General features: G+C 41.9%; 1 protein-coding gene across 1 annotated transcript in view; it reads right to left on the bottom strand.

Annotated features, from left to right (window-relative positions):
- cacna1ab (calcium channel, voltage-dependent, P/Q type, alpha 1A subunit, b) overlaps positions 1–26,910 on the bottom strand; it is a 153,011-nt gene that overhangs the window by 72,257 nt on the left and 53,844 nt on the right. The window contains 2 exon segments of the mRNA XM_041933435.1: positions 17,977–18,116; positions 18,550–18,655. Of these exon segments, the coding sequence (XP_041789369.1) occupies positions 17,977–18,116; positions 18,550–18,655 (246 nt within the window).

Raw genomic sequence — 26,910 nt, 5'->3', positions numbered from 1 at the left:
TGTTTTTTTTTTTTGGAGTGTTAACGATCAGTGGATTACTATGATAATACCTTCTGTTGTGATTGCATCGTAAAAATGGTTTGCATCAATCGAATCACAAGACTCTTAGCTTTCCAACAATGTATGGCATGAGTATAAACCTAATAGCAGCAGTTGTGCACATAGATGGGCGGACCACTTAACACTTCAAGACTCGCTGGAGTCTTTAGAGGAAATGTCCAGCAGCACCATGTGTAATCAGCCATTTTCGGATCTTTTCTGAATAAATTCCTCAAACCTAAAATGCACCTGTAATAACGTACGAAAGAGGCGCATTTTGCTGCTGTCACAGAATGTGTCTCAGGTGCACGTCTCTGCACGTGTTTGCAGAATACCTTTTGGTTTCGTAAATCTGTACCGCAGAAAGGAGAGCTGCCCCTTAAATCAAGTATCCCTGATAGTCCCATAGGATTTGTGGAAGACCATGAATTGTGAGCGAGCAGGATGAGATGCAGTTTGGCCACTTTTAGCAACACTATATAACAGCAACACCCAAAGGAAGACAGAAAATCCAAGAAAATGAGCAAGAATCAGACAAAGTTGATATGAATTTTGGCATCTCTTCCTCCCATCGCCCCTCTTTCTGTTCTATCCTCCGTAGTCTTCAGCTCCACTCCCCTCCTCCATCTCTGTCCAGGTTGGTTGCTAATTCCAGTAAGAGGTCATTTATTAACAGACGTGGTACTGGCAGCCAAGCCCCTCATTCCCTCAATGGCTTTTTAACTGCCACGGCTAAAGGCCATGCTACAGACCTGAAAACACTGGGCCTCAGCAAAATAAGCAAACAGCCTTGGGTCCAGTGAAGATCCAACAGGACACACATAGAGATTGTGGTTTGACACGATCTCTATGTGAGCGAGAGCACACAACAGGGTGCACCTGCGTGTGATGTAATACCTACTTTTTTCATATGTAATCTATATCTTGTTCCTGTTACACAGCGTGGTGCGCATTTTCTGCACATTTTGTGTGAGCATATAAGCTAATATCACACCGATTTTGCTCACATTCTCATTTTCTCCTCATATGTTGCCAACACAAACCTACAACCAACACAAAAAGCTTTTGTTATTTAATGCATTTCTAGTTTTGACCCCTCACTTCTTGTTTGTATCTTGTTACTATTTGCTGCTCCAACTGCTGGCTACCATTAAAGCTTTGGGTACATTTTCACTTTCAGAGAGCTGGATTTGTGCATGAGTGAGTAGAAGGATGACGCAAAAGGTCTGTTTTGATATCTTGAATGTAAATTCTGACGTTTTCTGCCTCTCCGCCTCTCTGTTATCATTTTCTCCTTTTGCACTCTGTATATTTTTGTCCCATTTCGCTGCTTCTTTTTTCTCCCATACATCTCATTGGAAAGCAAATGCAGAGCTTCAATATTCTTCCGTGCGAGACGGCAACCATCCGCTTCTGCCAGACAACCCAAACCTCCAGGATGCAGTCACCCCTGGCAACGGCTGAACCTGCCCACAGTGCACTGAGGTGGCCGGTAGAGGGAGCAGCAACTGTGCTACTGGTTGTGACGGGGATGGAGGGGGAGGGGTACGGAGGGGTGTCGAGAGAGAGGGAAACCTTGGAACAACAACACGAGTGTAAAGGAGAAACAGGTTAGGAAAAAAAGAACTAAGTAGCAGAAAAGGAAAAAATGGCTAGAGAGAGAGGATAAATAAGGATGTGGAATGAACTCTGATTATTATGACTACATATCTTTTGACTTTATAAATGTAATATTATCACAACCGTTGCTTTAATCTTCTGACTGGTGAGGTACCAAGATTGAATGAGGGACAAGAAGAGAGCATTAATCAAAGCTACAGCACTTACAAATTCATAATCTCGAAATGCCCAATTTTTACCACCGTGCATCAATCAGCCAAATTTTAAATGAAATATTTGTGAGTTGCGTTGCAACAGACGTGGAAATGATCATTTTTAAAGATGAGGCAGTAAAAGCTGTCAAACCATAAAGATGATGATGATATTAAGTTTGTGTTGAAGAAAAACTTTAGAAACGTTCCATACTAGGGGAAAGAAAAGATAGAATTTGGCTTCTTATGGCAGCCTTGTGAGCACAAACATCAAATCCATTGTTAACACTGATTGATAAGCAACATTCAAGAGGCTAATAACTCAGCTAGCTTCATTAATGTTAGCATTCCTCTGTAGATTAGGTTGTGATGTCACTTTTTCGAAGTACTATTAGTCATGTTATGCTTTAACTATTTCTTTAGTGAAGACTGCTTGACATTCAGTCTGTTTCATGGCTTTATCTGCTCATGCTAATTGATGGTGTAGCTAGCACAGTTGAAGCTGGGTCTCATCAGAAGATGCATACGTCTCTCTCAGGCTATTTGCGGTAAACAATAAAGTACTTGTAGCTGTCGTGAGAGAAATGCGCCTGTGCTTCTCAAATTTTCAGTTAATATGCTAATTATTGGTTAGAACTGCCTCCCACAATTACCCTCTCGTCTCTGTTATTTAGCTGCTGTTCAACATGTACACTGTTTGACCAACACTTAATAAATCAGTCCTTCAAGTGACAGGGATTCTACAAACACGTGTGGGACATTTGTTAGACTATTAGACACTCGAGATGAGAGTCCCTGAAGGAATAGAGACCGGGAGGGAAGAGACGGAGCATCCCTGGAGAGACAGAGTGAGAGAAAGAGTGAGCAGATTGAAAGGGAGTGATAGTCCTGTGTGTCAAAAGTGTGAGATTCAACTGCTGAGAGAGAGAAACCCTGAGAGAGGCAGACAGGAAGAGAGAGAGAGAGAGAGAGAGACTCCAGGGAGAAAGAGAGGCAGAGTTTCATCTGCGGAGGGAGATGAAGGTGTTTGGACAGTGATGACAGAGGCTCTCACTGCTGGGAAACACCTAACAATCAACCTGTAAAGTGCACGCACGCATGCACACACACACACACACAAACAATTTAAAGAGTGCTATAATATGCTAACAATATGTTGAACTCTGAATGCAAAACTACACGTCTTAATACATCAAAATAAATGACAAGTTGGAGATGAAGGATGTCAAACGGTGAAGCCGAGTCACTCGTTGTGTCCATCATTTTCTATGTCACGACATATCATAATGTATTACACCCCTTATCCTTTAACCAACCACTGCCTAATGTGTGGCATTCACATGATGAAAAATGATATCAGTAGGTAACAAATGACTTGGTTATCATGATAATTTCAAAAAGGAAATACCTGTTGTAAAAATAAGAGTATACAACTGAAAAACCTGTGGATAATGGGAACGTGTGGTGTCTTCCAACTTTGGTAGGTAAACAATGTCATTAAAATAGTTATAAAAAAAAAACCCTGATTATTTAAATCTTAAAAAAAAGGTAATAGACCATGAAGCCTATATTGTAATTTATCATGCCACAATATTAATGATTAGGTCTACTCTATTTTTTCCCCCCAGTATTACTGCTGCTCCCTTATATCCCCAAATTGTCTCCCAGTTCACTGTTGATATTAAGAAAAGAGTTTGAAAATATAAGCGTAGTCGAAAACAACCAGACATTCAAACACTGAGGTGTGTGATGTCTTGTCGTCTCTGTCTCTACAGAGGGACACCAGCATGATGATGATGATGATGATGATAAGGATGATGATGATGATTGATGGCTCCTATGATGAACATCTCTGAGGTCACTCGCCACCTTCACTTTGCCTGGTCTCTCCCCGTTCACGGCATTGCCATGGCAACCAGCGATTCCTCTCTTCGCCGAGTCTCCACGGTTACCGACCTGCTCTCATTCATAAGCGTTGCCAGGGCAACGCAGCCCCGGCTCATTGATGGAATCTCGGCACTGCCGCAGCAACGGGGATGGGAAGTGGGTCTCCTAACAATTGATTTTCAACCCCTTCAAACCCCCGCATCACCCCACCACCCAGCTGTGCACACAAACACACACACACACGTACACACGTTATCCTTACCTACCCCCTCACATCATATCGAACAGCAGCTCCTGTGCAGCTACAAGCATACAGTATGTGCACACAAGCGTAACCTCCCTTGCAAGCAGACACACACACACACTCACTGACCAAACAAGTGCAAGTGCATCTGTTCACTGCTTACAAACACATGCACTCACATCAAATGCATGCGTATGTGCGCACTCTGCACAAGTACACACATAGCAGGATATGATGACAGTGACGAATGCAGCGCAGCACAGGTAGTATTGGATGACCCACTTTCTCTGTTCCTGCTGGTGTGTTGAACACTGAAATTGTTGTGTCTTACAATATGTGCACAGACACATGAATCCAACATACAGGACACCTACAAACAATAGAATCAGATATACATAAAGTGTCTGATTCCAACATGTTCTTATTCCGAGAGCGTCAAATACAGATGCTTTGTCATGCCCCTCGGCGTCAGACGCACAAGGTTCCCTTTAGTGTCTGTATGAGATGCACCGGGCTTTCAACTAACTCCGCAACAATATTAGATGGGCAGAGCAACCGCCGCCCAATATGTTTTCACACTAGCGACGCTGGACTCTGACAAGGAGACAAGATCACATGACCCCCATTTTTGCAAGTTTACACTGACTACCTGTGTATTGTTGATTTTAAGATTAGCTAATCACCTTTTCTAATTTAGCAGACAGTTGAGATCCCTAAACATTCCTGGCAGTTCAAAGGTCCAGACTGAGAACTTAAAGAACTTGTGTCTTTGTCATCAGGGCTCTGAGCCTTTGGAACTGGTGGGCAAAACTAAAAAATAAGACTGAAGTTGTAGTAAACTAGAGGGCAGTGCTACATACCTGAGATCTCCATTTATGTGCTGCCAGCTTATCTAAAGTGCCACCACTAAACAGAGGATAGATAGCTTAGTCACATCTTACATTCCCATTATATAAATATTAATGTTCGATGTGTAGTGGCGTATATGAGCTGATATCTACTGATAATGATACTTATATGGTTTCATAAGCACATAATATACTACTATATGTATGTGCCTGTGTGAGTGTGTTGTATGTGTGATATCACAGTGAGACTTCTTTGGCAAAAATAGTAAAAATACACACTCGCAACATGCAAGAGACTGGGACGAGTTCCAGCAAGTGACATGTGCATGAGCTGTATGTGCTATATGGGTATATTTGTGTGTGTATGTGTATGTGTGTGTGTGTGTGTGTGTGTGTGTGTACATGGTTTATGTGTGTATTGTGGAAATAGTGTGGGAGTGCCATGTGTCATCACAGTGTGAGCTCCTGTCCCCTTACTGTCTCCCACTGAGCCACCGCCCCACCCCCCCCACCCCCCCACCCCCCCTCTCTCTCTCTCTCTCACACACACACACACACACACGTGATGGACAATGTTCCAGTGTGACATAGTACACAGCAAAGGAATTTGAAATATAAGTTTGAACATAGTAAAGGACATCAACGAAAGGCATCATGCGACTGAGGTGTCATAAATTAATGAAAATGTCAAGTTCCCTTAGCTGTCAGCTGGCACGTATTGACTCTTGGTCTTTCAGTTTCTTATTCGTTTGTTGTCTGCTTCTGCTAAAACTTTGTGAGGGTCATGAGCTGCTGGAGCCTTTCCCAGCATGCATGAGGTAGAAGCCCAGGACTAACACGCAAACAGGTGCCCTTGAACAAAACCCTGCTGAAGACTGTTCATCTCTCAGTTAGTGGGGGCAAAAAGAGCCGTGGAGTGAGCTCAGTTTTAAAGAGCTTAAGAAGAAGGACTGTTATTTAAACATTTCCCAAGCAGAAGATTATCATCTTACTGTCTAACTTATCCAGAAGCAAACATTGAGGTGAAATCAGCAGAGATGTCCGTTATGATCCTCCGTTAGTATAAAGTGTGTGTGCAACCATCTATGCCACTTCCTCACTATGATGAGGAAGTGGTTCAACAAGATTTAAATGTTTACCTGGGTTTAAATCTTAAATGTCCATTAGTTTTAGTTCCCCAATGTTTTTCAGAAGATTTGTTCTCAGCATCTTGACCCTTTAAGACGAAGCAATGTCTAGTTCTTACTCCCCATCTCCGGTTGCATTTGTCTCCCACTTAGGACCAATTAAACCTGTTTACTTATTTGCACAGTATATTTACACTGTAGTCCAGTAACTCACAAGAAGAAAAGGATAAAGCAAGAACTAAAGTAAAAAAAATAAAACAAAGATAATAATAATGTTGCAAAAGCAGTGTTTTTTTCTGGTAACCTATCCTTTGAATAACCTTGTGACCCTTTAGAATGGTCTGTCTTGTGACCCCTGTGGGGGTCCGCAAAACCTGTCTAATGGCTTGTAGTTGCCCCATGTTGCCCCCACGTCTCTAAAAAACACAAGATTTTCCTTTGATTCCATTTCCTCACAGGAAATACCTACAGGAAATGCCCTGACTGGGCCAATGTAGCAGAACTGTAGGCTACATTCTGGCCTCAAAGTATTTAAGTATTGTACAGTAATGGATTACTTTCTGCTCTGTTTACAAATGTTTGCAGGGCAGCATGGATACAGTTAGGGCAGTAAAAATCAAGGGTAGAAAACAAAATGATTTTGCTCTCCAAACCTCTCACAGCGACCATGCTCTCCCTCTGTCCACAGTTATGGGACATTAAGCAGCGCTTTACGACCGTTATGTCATCGCTCACCCCCGATCTCCAACACCAAGGTGGTACGCCCCAATCGCTTTCACTGATTGGGAGAGCCCATTTGCTGGGTGCAGAGGGGTGTCGGGAGAGAAATAAGCGGTAGGAGAGGAGGTATTTATTGTAATGGCTCCATCACCTCAGGGGTTGGGGCTTTTCCACCAGCTTGTGTCCTCAGACCCCTCCCTCTCACTTCATCAAAGACAGTTTTGTTTGTCCATCTTTTGCATTTCATTGCTCTCTGCCTTTGTTCAGCCCTCTCTCCGTCTCCTGGTTGCTGAAGCTTTCATTGGCAGAGGCAGGATGGAAGCACTCTCATTCTGACCACATTCCCCATCCTCATCCCCCCTTCCTCTTCCTTTCCCTCTCTTCATTTTCTCGCTCTCGCATTATTGCTGATCTCAGCAGAGTGCTAACACTCAGCTGACGGACTCTCTCTCTCTACCTCCACCCCCAACCAAACGCCCTCATTTTCTCCTCATCCCATTCTTTCTCCACCTCTCCTTCTCTCTCCCTCTCTCCATGCTTCTGCCTTCTTCTAATTTAACTTTATATATGATCAGGTGGAGGAAGGATGGGGAGAAATGAAGGTGGCCGGTAAGGAGGAACAGCCTCATCCTTCCTCCTCTCTCTTCAATGTCTTCGCTCCACCGATCCAACCCTATGTCTTTTAATCACATATATGTTTTATTAACTTTATTTACCCGGAGAAGGTTTGCTGAGTGCGCATGCTTTTCTGCAAACAGCTTCTGGCCACTGGAGGGTTTCACGGCACCATGAACGCTGAATTTAAATAAGTCACATGGAAATTGTCATTTTTAAAACTGTGGAAAGATCAGTCGGCAGTTTCTTTTTTTTTTACAAAATGAAGAATTTTTTATTGAGGATATTTGCTTGCTCCTTTGTTGTCACTTGCCCCAAACTGTTCCTTTAAAAGGTGCTTATGGCAAAAGCAATAGCAGAGCGAGGGACGTTCGATCTGCTTTACTTTGTATTGCTACAGTATGAGATCAAACCAGTAACCTAATTCTCTGGTAATGTAGCCATTTGTCAGTCTTGCTCCATCCTTCCATCCATCCTTGTCCCTTAATTATATCAACACTCATCTTTTTCCTCTCTCCTGTTCACCAACGTCATTCTTTCCTGTCTATAATCCTGCTCCAGTTTTTCCATTCACCTCTCTCCCTTGTTCTCTCTCTCTCTGCCGGGCTGGCTGATTGGCCCACCTGTCCCTCCGTCTCCTGCCAGCATGACTCTTGGACCTCACAAGGGCAGGACGTCTGGACTTGTGCGTCCTTGTTTGTGTGTGTGTCTTTTCTCTCAGTATGTTGGTGGGTGTGTATGTTTGTGTGTATGCAACATGCCATGTGGTTGAATGTTTGTGTGTAAAGTATATTTGTGGTTTGCTGCTTTCTCTAATCAACCTTGCTGTGAGATCCAGTCAGTGACTTGTTGGTGAAGAAACAATCTAGCAGTTAAAGAGCCAGATGATTTTATCATAAGCTGGTGGAGACCAAAAAAAGAGTAAGTATCTAAGCATGAATGTTTTCACTTCGATTCGTCAGGTGGTGACTCCAAGTCAGCGATAGATGAAATGATCACTTCCCCAAAAAACGGCTGTGCAGGCTGTCTGTTCAAACAGCTTATTACAACCCACATTTACATTTAGTGTTAAGTGGCAACCTCTAGTGGCCCTAATACTTATTATGTGAGTAAAGGAGGTGTCAGGTGTTTTTTTATAAAGAGTGACAAAGTCTGCGCATGCCAGAGGTGGGGTGGATAAGAGACCATGGTTAGTGTGAAACTGAAAGTCAGTGTTGACTTATTTAAACTTACATCACATGCTTAACTTACATCATGTGAGTTAACTTTCGTACATAACTCCAGTTAAGTTTTGTATGTAACTTAAGTAATCTAACAAACATACTTATTTAAAGCCAAACTATGAATTTCCTAAACCTAACCGAGTAGTTTTGGTGCCTAAACCAAACCAAACTGCAAAGTTAAATTAGTTATTGGATGTAACTTCAGCGCTATGAGCATGTGTACCTGGCACTGGTACTCTCTGATGGCCACGTACAATGTTTTGGGAGTCATTGTCAGTCTGCTCTGTCATTTAGGTAAGAGGATGTTTTGCCCGGACAGCAAAAAATTTAAACCTGTGTATGGATTTCTGTTGAGATGACCAAATCAAGATTTTTGCAATATGTTTACAACACAATCAGTTTAGTCATGGATATGGCTGCCAGATGGGGTTTTGCATCACCCAAAAGGTAAAATGTATTGATGGCCTGAAGGAGAAAACTTATTATGGTATACTTTTTTCCTTCGCTGCCAGAGGGGTCAGAGGGCAGAGTCAGTTAGAAGCTGCAGAGCTGCAGAGCTGGAGCTGGTAGAGATCAAGTGTCTTGCTAAAGGACACTTCAGCAGCACAGATGCTTGTCAACACTGTGGGTGTGATGATGAACTGGTGTAATGCCTAACTTTATCACCCTCCTGCCTCCACATTGTGTGTCTGTAGGTGTGTGTTTTTGTCTGTGACTCTATTTCTTTTCACAAGGGTGTGTGGGTGTGCACAAAGCACCACACACTGAAGCAGGCTTTTAGCAAAAATGATTTTGTTTAAAGGGACATATCACCAACGTTATTGGACTACTACTATACTTTCTGTTTTAAAACGGCTGGTTGATCCGTGACAACGGAGGTTAGAGAGCAACGAAAACAAAAGCAGTTTTAATACAGCAAATGTATCAATAATCGATACAAATTAATTTAAAAAACTGAACTCCTCAACGTAAACCAGAAACTCTAATTATAAGACAAGAGTAACATTTAACATGAGATCCCAACCCAACATCTGACAAACTGCTATACAACTGTTAAAATAAACATTCACAGGCTACTAACTAGCTCCTACGTTAGATTTAACTTCCCTAGATTAAATTTGTCAGTGCTCAAAAAAGAATAAATTATAATTTCAGGTCTGATCTCACTCACAGAAAATAATTGTTTTTGATGGTAGGTTTCTGTTGGTAAATGCTTGAGGTATAGCAACAAACTTGTGCTGTGTTTATCACTTTATTGTCATTCTTCAACATGCACGGCTCTGCTTTCATGCTAGCAATAATAAATATGCAACGTCCGGTTAGTGATGTTCAGTGAACAGCATCCGTTAAGACTTTCAAAATAAAGCTTGCTCATGATAATTAATAATGAATATGCGGTTAACATTTCTGAAACTGAAAACTACTTGGTTAGGTTTGGTTTGGTTTAAAATAAGCACTAGGTATTAAGCATTAGGTATATTTTTAAGTACATTAAGCTATGTACATTACTTCATTTAAAAAAGAAATAAACATTCACGTTTGGTTTCACACTTATCCATCCAATCACACCACCCTCCTCCATAGGTCTGCTTTTCTTGCTCTTTATACTACGTCATTTGACGCGTTGGGAGTGAGACCAGGCTGTCTGGAGAGGACTCGCCTTCAAGAAAAATGATTAAATGGAATTAAAAAGTGACGCCAAGGGGTCCTTACCAAGCGTCCGAGTTGAGAGTGACAACGGGTTGGGATACAGAGATGAATGCACTTGACAGAGGACACACCACTAACCTTCAAATTCCTTATCTATTACTTTTTGCATATCAGATCAGCTCTTTTACTATTATCAAAGGACAGCTCTGATAGAACAGGTCTTAGCACATTGACTGTTATGAAATGTACGGCCAATACAGTGCATGGCAAGCAAACACCCTTTACGTCATGTGTGGTCATATGCAGCAGATAGTCCTCAGAGCACAGAGTTGGAGGGTATAGGAAAATGTATAGGAGAGTGATGAGCCTGTAAATGACTGCAGAGCAATAATGATAATGGAAGTGATGGCAAAGGGACAATTTTCAGCCAGGTTCTCTCTCTCTCTTTCTCTCTCTCTCTCTCTCTCTCTCTGACCTCATTTTTCTCTCCCTGCTGGACTTCATTTCATCACTCAATGTTCATACAGTATTTTCTCAGAGGAGGTGCTGTACTTAATGTAACACCTGCGTGTACCAATTCTCAATGTTAAATTAAATTTTGATTTGCTGTTGGAGAGTGACCTGATGTTTCATTCCCGGTCAGGAGCTTCCCAGGCTTAATGTGTTTTGTCTAGAACTATTTTTTTAACAGCCTGAGTCGATACAGCTGGATAAACATCTTTATGAAGACCTGTTTCATTTAATCTGTCCCGTTTCTGACGCAGAGCTCAGCTGTGAGTCGTCCCCACAGTGAGTCAGAGGTTCCTGTCTCCCCCTGTGTTGAATTCTGATGTCATTTGGTATCTCTGCCAGATACACTTGTGACTCAGTATGCCATCTTTTTTCCCCGACATGAAGCAAGATGTTTTTCTAAGTCCCTTGGGTTTTCTTTGTCTCGTGTGTGCAGTTTGTTCATTCTCTCCTTGCAGAGGAGACAATTTCAGTCTGATGCATGCACACAAACTGAACCGAGTTTAAACAAGCAGTTTGACGTCAGTAGGCCTGTGTCTGTCCATCTCGGTGCCTTAGACCAGGCACCGAGTGTCAAACCTGAGTTTATATTGTTTCATAGCCAAATAACTGACAGATGTTTTAGTTGAATTCCACTTCGTTCACCTCTGTGTCATCATCAACACGTAGCCTGTCAGTGTTTTTGGGATGTTTGCATTGCACATTTTAGGTAACCTGGTAATTCTATGATAAATATACTGGCATTTTCATAACATTTGAGTCACTGAGCTGAGCATTTTTTTGAAAGATTAATCCCTGACGTCCCCAGAAGGTTCTTTAACAACAATTACTGATATTTTGAAAGTATTTCTAGAATCCAAAGGATTTTTTACCAGTTCAACTTTGTTTCCCAATCCACGTAACAGGAAATGACATTTATAAAGTGCTTTCTTGTGTATGAAAATATGAATTATGGTATTTGTTTGTAATATGAACCAAGTAGATGAATCTGATGATGGTTAGAAAAGTCTTTGAGGATTATGAAAATACCTTCAAAACGGCAGTAAATATCGTCAGACCACTGGAGTTTTTCAAAAACTGATAGATTCGTCTTTTAGAGTCCATATTGTCCGATACATACAATCTCTTTTTTCTTTACAGCGTAAGGCACAGCTATTTATTTAGCCAAACTTTCACTTATGCATGCCCTGACCACGTTTTTGTTAACCCCCCTGAAAACACACACACAAAATACATCTAAACTGTGCACAAACAGTTTCGATGCAGTGTGTTTGCCACTGCCTTCCGGTGCAAGAGCAAACTACAGACTTTCTACAGCTATTCCACAAAAACTGTGCTTGACACTCAAAAGATACGCTTGCAGTGGAATATTCCTTTACGAGCATCTAAGTGTTTTTTGCTGCTCACCATGTGAAAGCAGTAATTAGTTGCAAATGTTCATAACCTCTAAGAGTGAGACAGAGCAACCGATCCTGGAAAATATACATTCAACTGTACAGTATGCTGTTTAAAAATATATATTACTTTGTCTATGTAAAACGAGAGAGGTCTATTTTTGAACACTGTCTCTGTAAGCATCCATTAGAAGAGTCGTGGGGACGTCTATGGTGTCCTCTCATTGACTGACTGGCCCAGAGTCTACCGTAAATGATTACATTACAGCGTGACGTCACAGCAAGGCACTAAAAATCAATGGAGTGTCATCCCTGCATACTAAATACACTAGTCACTCTGTGTGTGGGTGTGTGTGTGTGTCCTCTCCTCTTTTTCCCCTCTCTCATTAAGTCTTGTCCTCATCAAGCATCTCTATCTCTCTCTCTCCCTCCCGTGTGTTTGCCAAAAATGAAGTCAGCACACATACATACACACTTCACAACACAGTGGCAGAAGCCTTCTCAGTCACGACTCGCACAGCACATGCACACACTCTCCCAGAAACCAAGAGAGGAGAGAAGAAGCGAGAAAGAGGCAGACTGACACTATTAACACTTTAAATCAAACTAAGAGTCTGAAGCCTTTGTAGCAGGTTCTTCATGCTGCAGTGTTTGTTACATACTGCATTATGTTACGTGTTGGACCAGACGATGATGGTTTAGATGGTCCTGGAGGTTTACCAGTAATGCTGCAAAAAATGTAGCCTGTCCACAAGGTGGAAAGGTTGCAGGGTCATTAAAATCATGAGGGGTTATCACATCGGGATCATGAATGTGCTTTGCAAATTTAATGTGAATCAGCTTTTATTTGCAGGCGTCCTCTGTGCAAAATGTAAATGTTGGCAGAAGGTCACCAAAAACATGAAGAGGAGGAGGTTCATTCTCTGGAGACCACGAGTACCCACTGGAGAACTGTTGAAATACAGCTAATTTTATTGCTAAAAGGGAAATTGTGACCTGTGGTGCACATGGATGCATTAATAGATTTGGTTATGGCGTGGCAGTCGGGCCTGGCTGCCAAATTATCCCAGTGTCTGACCACAGTAATACACACAGAAAATACACACAGAAAAAAATCATCCCCCGCGGCAGAAAAAACATTTTTCCCACTGACTGCTATGAGAAAGGTGACATCTGTACTGCTGATGGGAAACCTTGAAAGTTAACTGCTTATTATTGTGTTATTATGTTTTTTTAGAACATGAAAATTAGATGTTTGAAACATCTTCCTAAAATAGTTATTTTTAAATCATTTTAATTTTGGCCATGCAATGTGGAAGCAAACCAGGAAGAGAACCAGCTATTCTGGTCCACTGGATTAGCTGCTTTCACTGAAATGAATGAGTGCCATGTTGGAGTCTAGGATTCAACATATTCAAAGGAGCTCAAACTCAAATCTAGTAAAGCAGTGAGTTTTCCTGTATTGCCAAAAGAGGTGCAACCTTCGACCAGGTCTGAACCCCCACAGGACCCTTTGGGGAAGTTTCCAAAATGTACAAGAACACAGCAAGGAAACATAGAACATATGCTGCCTTCTTGCAGCCTGTGTTCATACCAGGCCCTTGCATTTAATTTAATTCTATTTGAATATACATGAGCATCTGAAATATAACCATAATTGTTGATGTAAGCCATGCATAGTAATAGTGTGTATACACATACAGTATCTAAATAACGAATGTGTGTACACGTGTGTGTGTGTGTGTGTGTGTGTGTTATATAGGCTGTGCTGAGTGATTGATCATAGAGAGCAGGGAAAAGCAGGTTACTGCAGCGTATTCACACACACACACACACACACACACGCAGCTTCCCTCTTTGAGCGTGCTCCTTTCGGCGTTTGCTCTTTCTCATTTCCCTCTCTCTCCCTTCCCCCCTTCTTCCATCTCCATCTTTGCCTTCCCTCCTCCTCCTCCCATCCTTCCTCTAAACCTCCCTTAGCTCTCTCTCCGTACCTCACTCTCACTCTCACCTCCCCCGTCCCCACACCCATCACTCTCCCTCCTTCCTATGGTCTTCCTCCTCGAGCTCTACCTCCTCTCTGCTCTCCATCCCTCTCACGCCTTCTTTAACAGCCAAACCCATCTTGTGTTCCCTCTCTCTCTCTGTCCTGTTATCCAGAGCCCAGGGGAACGGAGAGACACCATCACGTGTCCTCTTCTTCTTCCACCTCCTCCTCCTTTTTCCTCCTTCTGTTCTAGCTGCAGTCGTACAGCTCCACTCTACTGCTGCTCTGGCAGGGGAGTTTTCACCTCTCACAGGACTCCTGATGTCTCTGCTGATTTATCTCTGTAGCCATACTATCTATCTATCTATCTATCTATCTATCTATCTATCTATCTATCTATCTATCTATCTATCTATCATTGCCTCAATTTTCCTTTGTACACACAACGTTGTACTGTACCAACGATTCTGTGACAACTGCAGCAAGTGTTGGGCTTTTTTAGGATCGCTAGAAGATGAAAATGAAAATAATTTAGGCCCGGTGCCTGAAGTGAGAGGGCTGTTAAAAATTGTGAGGTGGTTCATAACATGAAATTAATTAACTGCGCAATAGCCTACGATAGAAAACCTCTTACGCACAGCAAAAAGCATTGTCCATGGTTCTGAAACAACAGCGAAGTGATCAAAAGCCAATAATTTTTGTTTTTGCTATTTTTCTATAGATACATAAAGCTGAAAGGGGGGGCTGATGGTAAGCTGCCTTAAGGTGCCGGCCCTGAAATAATTACACTGCAAAAAGCAAATCTAAATAAGATTTAATATCTTAAATCAAGGCAGCATGTCCTTGTTTTTTGTCTGACAAGATATATCTTCTTACTAGCCATTTATTATGTTTGTCCTTAATTATCTTAATAAGATATTATTACTTGTCATTGATTGATTATTGATTTTATTACTGGTTCTGAGTAAGTTAATATGCAAAACTAGAATTTCCCGAATTATAAAGCTGTTTAATCAACAATGACAAGTACAAAAGTGCCTCAGAAAGTCAGAATTTCTATGTACTCAAACGTACTTGTTTTGAGTCTGCGGCATCACTTTTAAGAGAACTATTCTAATTATTTTAATTGTTGTTCCTGCTCTGTTTGTTTATTTTAAGGAATATTTTCCGCATTTTATTGCTTTTTTTCTTGTTGTCTAGCTGAGTTTTTGCAGGGTAGTGAACAAAATTAGTATTTGTCTGGTTAAGGAAAAAAATACAATCTACTACTCAACAGGTCACTGTTTGGTGATAATGATGTGACTGTTGGAAATAAACAATATGTTGAATTTATCATGCAAGCTGGTGGAGTGGAGGTAATTTCACCCAGCCTTATTGGTTTTCCTGGCTTTCATTAGGTATCGATCGGCCTAGTTTTGTTCCAGATTTGGAAAACTGGATACAGCGTTCCAAGATAGCGCCCCTTTCATTCCTACGAAAGTTGCATATGCTGAAAAAGTTTTTCAGGTGTTCAGTGTAGGCCCACAGATCCTGCCCACTACAGACTTCCTATTGGCTCTGAGCACTCATAAATGGCATGAAATCATTTTCTGTTAGAGCTCCTCTCGACTTTCCCAATTTATTTGTCTGAGTGGATTAAATTCAGATATAAAGAGTTAATACGGTGTGTTTCTAATAAATAATAATAATAATAATGATAATAATAAAATGTGTTCACCATTTTATTGCTGTTCTTTTGATTGTGTACGGGATAAGGTAATTTTGGGCAAGTGTCCTGGGGCTCGTCCTGTTTGTCAGCATGGCTGTGGCTTTTTTCTTAAAATTTCAGGTAGTTCAGGTAATCCAACCCCGCACTACTTTTACATAGTCCGTAGAATACTCATCTGACTGGACATGAGATAAAGCTCCTTGTATTCACTCAGAAAAGTAAGCTGAACCTTTTTGGATGCAAGAGAGAGGGTCCAACTGCAGCTGTGGAAGAACTCAAGTAAACATTTTTTTTTCCCAAGGTCAGGAATGACCCTTCAAGATCAACATTAGGAGAGTTTCTCCATACATTAATTTAAGTAGTGTTAATAGAATGCTTTGTGGAAGCAGCAGCAGTGAACAGGGACCCCAGACCCTCAGAGCTCTGTTTGTTCTGTTCTGCAGTTTTTTGAGCACCACGCGTGCACTTCTAATGAGAAACACAGAGGTGGCGAAAACACTGCTGCATGTGAGCATACCGTTAGCTATGGCTGGCTATATTTTCTGCATGATTCTACAACGCCGTGGAGGCAGTTAACATCTTGTGAAGATGAGTGAAAAGATGAAGGGACTGAAGCGGTATGACGCCGGGGCTAACAACTCATTTCCTGCCTCAAGAAATGAAAAGTCACAGATTCGAAGCTTTAGTCATCTGTGCGTATTATTCTAATAATGTACGTATAAATTGAACAGAGAGAGAGAGAGAGAGAGAGAGAGAGAGACAGACAGACAGACAGACAGAGACAGACAGACAGACAGACAGACAGACAGACAGACAGACAGAGAGACAGACAGAGACACAGAGAGAGAGGAAACTCTGCTGCCATTCTCTCGGCTATTGCCATAACAACAAACCAGCTCCCCCATCTCTGGGAGAAGTGACATTTCACTTTGCCCTGGTTGCTGCTCCCTGCAGTGCTGCTCTGATCCAGCCTGTGTGTGTGTGTGTGTGTGTGTGTGTGTGTGTGTGTGTGTGTGTGTGTCCTCATTAAAGGAGGATATCGTCTGAGGGGGAGTGGTCCTGATCACACACACACACCTTGTCAAACCAGACCTCTGCTGTGTCTGTGTGAGTGTGTTTGAGATCAGAAAAGAGAGGAGGGCACGTTACTGTAAGATGTGTGCACGCACATGCAAACATACACAAACACACACACACACATCCACACACACACACAGACACAGATTCAAAGTAACAATTCAATGTAAAAACAAAGATCTGTTATCTTTATGTTTTTGTAATATTGTTATCAGCATCAACACTAATAACACCAACTGATTGAATTTAACTAGATTCACAGAAATGATGGTGTGCTTATGTGTGTGTGTTTGTGTGTTGGGGTGGGGGCATCCTGTATATTTCTGTATTTCTGTCTTTTGCCCTTGACAAAGACTACATAGATCGCACAACAAACACAGACAGTTACACCACCTGCCTACACACACAGCCAGACGCTTATTGAATTATTTAAGCATTATTCTTTTTGTTTTTGGTCATCTGATTGTCACTTGCAGAGAACTTCCCAATATTTTTTGACAAATAAAAACTGAGAATAAAAGGCAAAAAAATAGGAGAGTATATGAGTAACGCAACAGATATTTCATGTTTCAGAAATATATCATATAGCCCTTTTAAACTTGACAATACACTTAAAGTACCTAGCACAGAAGTTTTCGCTTCCCCATATTAATACTGATCCTTTTACTCAATGGGTTTAAATGCACTTTAATCAACTGATCGCAGCTTTTGGCAGAAACCTGAATTCAGAAATGTCTGTGTAAACTGGAAATGAACCTCTGTTAGAGGATGAAGACAAACATGTTTGATCCCCTTTAATGTGTCATGGAAAGAAGGACTGTAGCAGAACAAAACTTAATTCTGACATCTAAAATTATTCAGTCGCGAGTCTGAGAGGAAATCTAACAAAAAGCCTCAGCAGGATTACCCCAACTGACCGAGAGCTAGAGAGGAGCAGGTAGCCATGGAAACACATCCTACCCATTTCAGCATCCAGAGTGAGGTACACATCAGGCACCATGTTGACAACAACAAGTAAAAACAGAGAAATAAAACTAAAATGTGAGTAAAACTAATATGAATAACTTAAATAACATATACAAAAAACTAAGACTAACATTAAAGTCAGGTTGTAAGAGGTGTTACTGTGGACTCACCCGGTGAGCACGACCACGAAGTCCATGACGTTCCAGCCATTCCTCAGGTAGGAGCCCTTGTGTAACGCAAAACCCAGAGCCAGGATCTTGATCCCCGACTCAAAACAGAAGATGGCTATGAAGTAGGGCTCCGTCTCCTCCTGCAGGGTGGAGGAGGCAGCAGGGAAGAGGAGGAGGAGGGTTGAACGATGGGTGGAAAGAGGGCAAACAGGTGGTGAGAAAAGGAGAACAGGGTCAGCGACAGGTAGATTGTGGGTCATGTTGTGTTCACGAGGTGTTTTCTTGATTGAGAAACTTGAAGTTATTTAAACACAAAGGAATATTTATTGATTTTATGCTAAAAATGTCAGTTTGCATAGGATATGATACAAAACTTGCAGTTTTGTGTTCTAATAGTTCAGCATCAGAATGTTTTGTGCCTGTGAATGTATGTCTATGGATTCTGTCTACTTTAAGTCACTTGTCTCTGTGTTTGCAAATCTTTGTGTATATTTCTATACGTACACATACTGCCTATATACGTCTGCTTGTGTACTGATTTGTGTGTGTGTGTGTGTGTGTGTACGATGTTACCAGTCGTTCAGACAGAGGCGTCTTGTCGCCATCTGGAAGATGCTGTTCCAGAGCCAGGACGATGCAGTTTGCAATGATGGTGGTGAGGATCATCCATTCAAACGGAGTGCAGCTGGAGTTAAGGCCAAGATCACCGACAAGTACACACACACACACACACACACACACGCACACACACACACACACACACACACACACACCTCATATACATGCACATTCAGTCACACTGCAGAGATCAAGCCACTGCTGTGAATTAAGACATCCTGATGGCAAGGTAGCAATCTGACCTGTGACATTTTCCTCTCTCTCTCTCTCTCCATATATTTCTTAAGCTCTCTAATGGCAAACTGTCTGATAAAGGTGAAATTGCATTAAAAAAATGATTGCTTCTTCATTCAGGAGTTGTGACATTTTCAAAATTGCATTAAATGATTTGTCCGCCATTCTTTTAGACCCAAAAAGTCTGTTTGATTCTCTTATATTAAAGTCCAAAACAATAGATGGATAGATGAATCTAATAGTGAGTCCAGTTACAAATTAATCATGACAGACATGAAAGGATAGAAAATCTGTTGGTCTCATTCTTTGTGTTTTTGTATCTCTCCTTTTCCTGCAAACAACACTGTGACTCATCTCTCTGTTTTAAGATCTTTGTAAATACACTTCACTCCTTGAACTTTGTAGTAGCTGACTTTGGTTTTACACTGTATGTAAAACCTTGTTGTCCTTTCATATGCATGTCACTGTTTTATGTGGCTATTCATTCAACAGAAGTTCCTGAAAATTCAATTTTTCAGACTTTCCTAAAAGACAGACGAGCGAACAGGCTTGAGGAGAGATTGGACAATGGGAGCAAGCCACAGAGTTCTCCTTCTGCAGTCCCGCAGCCTGAAAATTCAAAGCGCAGCAATGACTGACATCATTTAATTTCAACTGAAAAAGGTCAGTTTATTAAAGCTGTATATGTGAAAAAAAATCCTCTACACACACACACAGGCTGACTCACAGAGGTCGCCTGGTGGAGCAGCCAGCTTTTCACTGCGCTCCATCCAGTCAAGTGCGTTGTATGTGTTGTGGTGTGTGTGTGTGTGTGTGTGTGTGTGTGCGTGTGTGTCTGTCCATGCCTGAGTAATGGCCGCTGGAGGGGCTAAGATGACTGGATACATCCAGACAGATCAAGCCTGTGCCTAATTGGCCAGTCATTATCCTGTTAGCCTGTATGTGTGTGTCTTTGTGTGTGTGTGGTGGGAGTCCGTGTCTATTGTTGTCTTTACCAGATGCAACGCCGACATTGACACTATGGCCGGAGGACGGCCTCTGTGTGTGTGTGTGTGTGTGTGTGTGTGTGTGTGTGTGTGTGTGTGTGTGTGTGTGTGTGTAGGATAAGAGGCCGCCGGTTGATGTGAGAGGATCAGACAGGTCGGTCTGAGGAGTACACACTAACAAGACGATGCTGAACTACACTGCACATGCCGACTGGCAGACACCATGCACACACATATGGAAACATATCGCACCCGAATGGCGTTTAGGAGCAAAACTTGGAACAAAAAGGGATTCCAGCTCTGATTTCCTAACTTTTATTGCTAAAAACTTGACGTCAAGTAAAGCCTTTAGTGTCAGAATACATATTAAGTGAATTAGCCACATTTTTAGCCAGCCTTCTTCTTCTTTAATATCTGGTAAATACTGCCACGCTAGCACATTGGTAACACGCTGCTATCCTGTGGGCAGATTCATTGTGACTAGTTTGTGGTTCTTACTGCAGGATGAAAATCACTCCACATGCAAGAGTGGAAATGCTGTCGACATGTTATTTTGATCTTATTCCATTCACACGGTGCTCCCTCTACCCATGTTTGTTTTTTCACTATAAGTAAGCAGGATATGAACAACTTGCTGGATTTTGTTGCAAATCAATTTACAGTAACCTTATGCAGCTCACAGATACTGTGTGTGTGTGTGTGTGTGTGTGTGTGTTTTCAGACTACATGCTAGTCTGCTACACCATCTATTATTCAACAGACACACACTCTGCTGGCCTAACAACCTGCTGAAAGCAGGAGGTAACACTGCTCTGTGTGTGTGAGTGTGTGTGTGTTTGTGTGTGCGTGTGTGTGTGTGAGTGTCTCTCTCTCTGTCTGTCTCTCTCTCTCGTTTCCTCCCATCTCCTCACCTCCCTGCAGTGTCTCTCGGTCCAGATCTTTTGCTCTTTCTCTCTTTTGTCCTCTTTCTGTTTTGTTATTCTTTCTCTCTTTCTGTTTTGTCTCCTGCTGACTCTCCTGATTTTTTTCTGTCTTTGTCTCACACTTCTTCTCTAGCATGTCTTGGCCTTTTTTAGCATTTACTGGAGAGAGACAGGAAGACATACAGCAAAGGTCTGTGGGTTGGAATAGAGTCTGGGCTGCTGCTGAAGACTCAGCCTCAGTGGGACGCTCCTCTTTTTGTATTCTTCTTTATTTATACCCCACCTGGCCTCCTCCATTCCTTCCTCCTGCTAACTGCAAACTGTAAGTCACCCCTTCATTCTACCTGCACTCCTCCTTCCATCCCTCACTGGTCACCTCCAAATTATATCTTCCCATCTTTTCTCTCCCACTTCAGCCTATTCCTTCTTTTTGAAGAGGGGGAGGAGGATTATGTGAATCGGAAGCAATTAGGGAGTAGAAATTTTTGGCAACAGTATTATTGGTGAGCACTGCAAAAATGTGTGTGTGTTCCTCTCTCGTTAATTAAAATGGCTTTCTGATGGCCACAAACAAGCACTGCCCTGCCAAATAAACTGACCTCACATCGCACACAGACACATACTCAGATGCGCACACACACACACACACACACACACACACACACACGCACGCACAGGCACACTGTCTCTCTCCTCCTTTCACTCTTTATCTCTTCTTTCCACTGCAGGCGGCTACTCAAAGCAAACAATTAAAACACACACACAACAACAAAAGCAAGTATGCAAACACATGAACACATGCGAAAGCGTGAGCACACACTCACACACACACACACAATGTAAGCACACATTATTACACTAACTAATGCATTGATATATGCAGGTAATGCTTTGGTCTACACATACACACACACACACAGGAGAAAGGAAATACCCACATCAGCAATACTTTGCTGCTCCATTTCCTATTATTGTACACAAATACACACACACACAAACACACACAATGATTCTGCCAGCAAGTGTATTAACTTATTACAGAGAGAGAGAGATGATTGGGATTTATGCATATGCTCCATTTTTCAGGCAACATTTCAAAATGGCTTCATACCACAAGGAGAAAGTCAGCAAACATTTTTTTGTGATTATGATGAACTGACCCTTTCAGCATTAAGGCCCCGTCCTTGTAAAAGTAAAATTGCAGTTACACAGACTCAAACATTCTGCAGTCCCGGGAATTTGGGAATAGTGAGGTCCGAACTGGAACGCCTTTACCTCAGCCCCCTGGAGTCCAGACTGGCCCCATGACGGGGGTTTTCTGACGTGTCCTGATTGAGTCACAGGATTGTTTCTGCTCGGTATGGAAGTCTCCTTTATGCCTGTAAGTCTCCTTAACACTACCCAACAACTACACTGCTGTATTACAGGTCTTGTGTTTTTCCATGCACTTTAACACTGCACAATTAAACCTACATATTATTACACCTAATCATAATTACTCTTATCTGTAAATTAAGTACTTCTGCAACATGATGAAACTACCCCTACACTACAAGACCCTGTATGTATGAATCAGATTCATGTATGGATTTTTTCAATTTTCTATCAATGGAGTGTTGGATAAAAAAATGGGTAAATGAAAATGAGAAAGATCATGCCTGGAGATGGCTGAAAGGGCGGGATCAGCTAAGTTGGCTGGCACTTTTTTTGCTTGTAAAAATACCCAGACATGTTCTGTATAGCCTATTTAGCTAGCCTATTTTAGCCACAGGGAGTTGCACTTAAAGTCTATATGAACACTTGCAATGTGCATTCACTGACATCAGAATAAAATTATTTCTCTTTCAGTATGTGTTAAATTTTACAATTTTCATTCTAATTTCAATGTACGTATTCATTTTTCTGCCAGTATTGCAGTTGAAAAGTGACATCAACACACACTCACTCTACACCTCCACACCAATACAAACACTACAATACTACCTGTCCCAGCATTCCCAGTTTAATGCTGCCTGTGTTTACCCACTGGGGTGAAACATTTCTTTTATGACGACAATAAATTATCCACCTGTTAAAAGTTCCCCCTTTGTCTCCACAATACAACCTTAACCCTTCACAAAATTACCCACACCTCTCCAAACATGCTTTAGTCTAAGTCATCGTGTGAAAAATGCCCTTTGTACCTGTGCTTGTCTCTGTGTGTGTGCGTGTATGTGTGTGTATATACACAGGCTGTGTGTGTGTGTGTGTGTGTTCACCCGGGTGTGTTTGCGTGTGTGTGTTTTCAGCTGATGAGGCATTTTGGCGTGGCGCTGAGGCTGTGCTTTAGGGGAGCCGAGCCTGATGAGGGGGAGATTTTAAATCACACCAAATGAAGCTTTATCAAATAAATGAAACTGTGTAGCACTCGACTCAGCAAGAGTCAGTTCCTTTATGGGAGTGACGCAAGCGCTCACTCTTCTTTCCCTCTCTCTCTCTCTCTCTCCCTCCCTCCATCCTCCTTCACAAATATGCAGAGCTGAGAAATAGCAGGAAACAGGTAGATCCGCAGTCCAAATCTTAATTCCAGTAAGGGTTTAAATGCATTATGTACATTCACTGACTCACGTTTTAAAAGTGTGTTGAGACTGAATGCAAAGTGAATTTTAGAGCAGACACAAATGCATATAAGGTCAATGTAAAAAGGCAGACTCAGTGCTAGATGAGGCAGAGGCGCAGCCCTGTGAGTGAACTATCTGCACCTGGTCTAACCATTCTGCTTGTGCCTCCATCTACGCCCATAGTGGCAGATGCTGAATGCTCTGCAACACCCTGCTTTAGTGCAACGTTACATCACAGCTGGGCGTGGTCACAAGTACAACACCACCACCACACCTGACCACAGCTACCTGTGATTTGGGGTGTGGTAAAATAAAATATAACAGATCGCCTGAGGTCACGGCAGAGATACTAATTATCCATACAGGTCGCTCGTGCTGCTCATGATCCATATTTAGATTACAGTGTATATGTAGCTGGCAAATACATAAAAAACATTCATCTTAAATGAGAAGATTAAGGAACCTGAGGTTCACTCATTCTCTCATATCTGAAGCCCAAGTCTGTACCAGTCAACCCTGAGTCAGACCAGGTCCAAATTATATTCTATAGTCTAATTACAGTCTGATCAGATCTCAATTGGATCTAGTACTAGTAGATGCTCCCTCAGAGAAAACTACGAACGCATTAGAGTCAGTGGGGAAGTGGCCAACTTATTTCTTTGTCAAACACTCTTTTCTGCAACATGTTAGGCCCCCAGTAGCTACTTACTTTGCATCAAAATATATAATATATATAGCAGCGATGAGTACTTTGCTGACAGTGCTGACCCCCTTTAAAACACATACATAATCTTCATAATCAACAATAAGAAACAGCACAGACAGAGGAGGCTGTGGCGCTGGAGGGAGCTGTGGCAGCAATCAGCATGTGCATGAGCATCATCAGCACAGTGTCAAAAGTCAGGCTGTAATGTCCATGCTGTACACCTGCGTTAATATGACTGTAAGCGCCACACAGTGGTGAACAAGCCAATGATTGTGATCAGCTGATATGAGTGCGACTCCGGCGTTCTGTCTGAACTAACACCGTGCTCCATTTGTTTTATATCCTTGCAGTTTTCTATTTCCATGATGCATCCTGCAGCTTTTGCAGCTGCACATGCCTGAAGTTTCATCTTCTCCTCGCCTTCCTCTCAATCTCCCTCTCCTGTTTATCCCTCCCTCTGCCTCCGCCTTCTCTCTTGTCTCTCAGGTTGAACACTCCTGGCTCTCTCTCTGCCTAAGACCCCAAAATCACTGAGAATCACTCTCTTTCTCCTCTGTTCTTATTCAGCCATCTTGCCTCCTCTCCATCCTCTCCTCCTCTACCTCCACTTCCCCTCCTCCCTCCCATCCTGCTCCACTCTTCTCCTCCATGAACCGCTATATATAGACATGTGAAAGATAAAAGGGTGCGTCTCTCTCACTCTCTTTCCCCTGACCCCAGCTCTTTTTGATTTGTGGAAGAAGCTTGTTTTTTTGCCGACTATCTGCTGTGCCACTTCGCAGGCTGGTAATGAGAACTGCATAGATTCCTCTCTCTCCCTCTGTAGCGCACGCACGCAGCACGCACGCACGCACGCAAGCACACGGCAGTCCATCACTCTCTCTTTTCTTACTGGGCTGAGCTGAGCCATTGTATCCACCATTTTCAAACTGAATGGAAACCACACACAAACACGCTTACTGACACTCAAAATCAAATACACACATGCATGTATAAGCCTGCAAGAAAATTTTTCACACAGAATACACACACACACACACACACACACGGTAACACTTGCAGCATCTTCCATGATGCAACTCAACGAAAGAGTCCCGTCTCTAGGGTGTGACAGCTGTGTAGGCGCACGCACACACACATGCATACGCACGCACGCACACACACACACACACGCACGCACAGGTGTTGTAATACAGGGGTTTTCAACCTTTCATAATTTAAGGCCCATTTCTGAGGAAGACCTTCTCAAATAAATGAGAAAAACATTACAAAAACAGGAGAACAAATAAACTGGGCTGTGAATATGTGTTAGACCAGCTGGACCAGATTAAATATTCTTCTTACCCTCACGCTTTGGAGCGTTTACTGGCACAAGTTTGTCGCCCACGTCACTTTTTCATTTCAAAAACGATCCACGTCACTGCATCTGAGGGAACATTAAGTGATTTTTTAAAAAAAGTTTGTCTTTGCCTGATGATGCGTTGATTTTTATTCATGTGAAAAAAAATGTTTTAATTGTTCTGGACCAGTTTTCTCCTCTGTTTACTTCACTTTAATTCACTGTCTACAAAGACAAGGCCAGAAACTAATGTTAGATGAGATCAGATTGTAAATATCACCATGGAAATTGGGTCATTTGGGCAGCAGAGAAATGCTGAGTATTGAAAAAAAAAAGAAAATATATAAAATCAGATACACCTAAAATAGTAGAATTGTTGGCGGCACACTGAGAATTTCACTGCCAGTGACTGCTTCACTAACTGTGGTGCATATGACAAATTAAGAATTTAAACTTGGATACACAGAGAATGAAAAATGAGAAAATGTGAAATGAGGAACAAAGAAGAAAAGAATATCAAAAAAGTGTTAAGTTAGTTAAAGGCTAGTTAAAAAGTGTCAAAAAGTTCAAATGTATTTTCACAACTGGTTGAGATCAACTCTGAGAAGTAGCTGCTCAGGATGAAGTTAAAGGCTAATCTCCCTTTTTAACCGACATATGAAACTCTCAGCAGCCGCCACAGCTTCGCTGATTTTAACTCTGGCAGGTAACTCTGCACAAGCAGCTTCTTTTGTAGGTCAACCATCATCTGGAGTACTGTTCTATTTTAACAATCTAGTCGTCTTCTGAATTATTAAATGTGGTGGCTGGTAAATTTACCAGCTGCAGAGGACAAAAAGTTTCTTATTTTGACTTTTCTGGTCGACTTGTTTATTTGCTCTCAAATTTGTGACATCCTCAATCACATTTCCGGCATTTCTCCTTCTATCACGCAAAAAAAGCTTTTCCACTAAAATGGTCAACATTGTGAACTGCATCGGTGGCAACAATGGATAGCTTCCGTTTGCAATGTTTGCTTTCAAAAACAAACTGACTAACAGGGTATGAAGCCACCAAAAACAACAAATCAACAACCAGTTATGTGAAGGTGGACAAAAAGATCTCTACTTAATATGATCAAATCTTCAAAATCCATCTTCCAGATTAAAAATCTCAGGCAGCTACTATTTCTAACCCTCCGTCTCTTATCCAGCCAAAGGCATCACATCTCTCCACCATCTTTCTCTCTTAATCTTCCCTCCCACTCTTTCTAATGCTATCCTTAGGTAAGACCTCTTTCTCTTTCTCCTCTTACTCAGGACCAAGATACTCTCTACTCTTCTTTTCCATTCATTTCTTTCCATCCATTGTTCCCTTTTACTTCTCTCTCACTCCATCATACAGCCTTATCTCAGCCAGGCCAACGGCTGCAGCATCAGCATCTCCTCACCAGGATAGGAGGAAGTGAGAGGAAGACAGAAGAGAATAAAATAGAGTAAGTGAAAGACAAATACAGAGGTAGAAATTAGAAGAACGGAGGAGAAATAAA

This window comes from Chelmon rostratus, chromosome 3 (genome assembly GCF_017976325.1).
Source record: "Chelmon rostratus isolate fCheRos1 chromosome 3, fCheRos1.pri, whole genome shotgun sequence".
Taxonomy (NCBI): domain Eukaryota; kingdom Metazoa; phylum Chordata; class Actinopteri; order Chaetodontiformes; family Chaetodontidae; genus Chelmon; species Chelmon rostratus.
The sequence above is the reverse complement of the archived record's forward strand: the minus strand, read 5'-3'. Positions and strand labels throughout refer to the sequence as shown.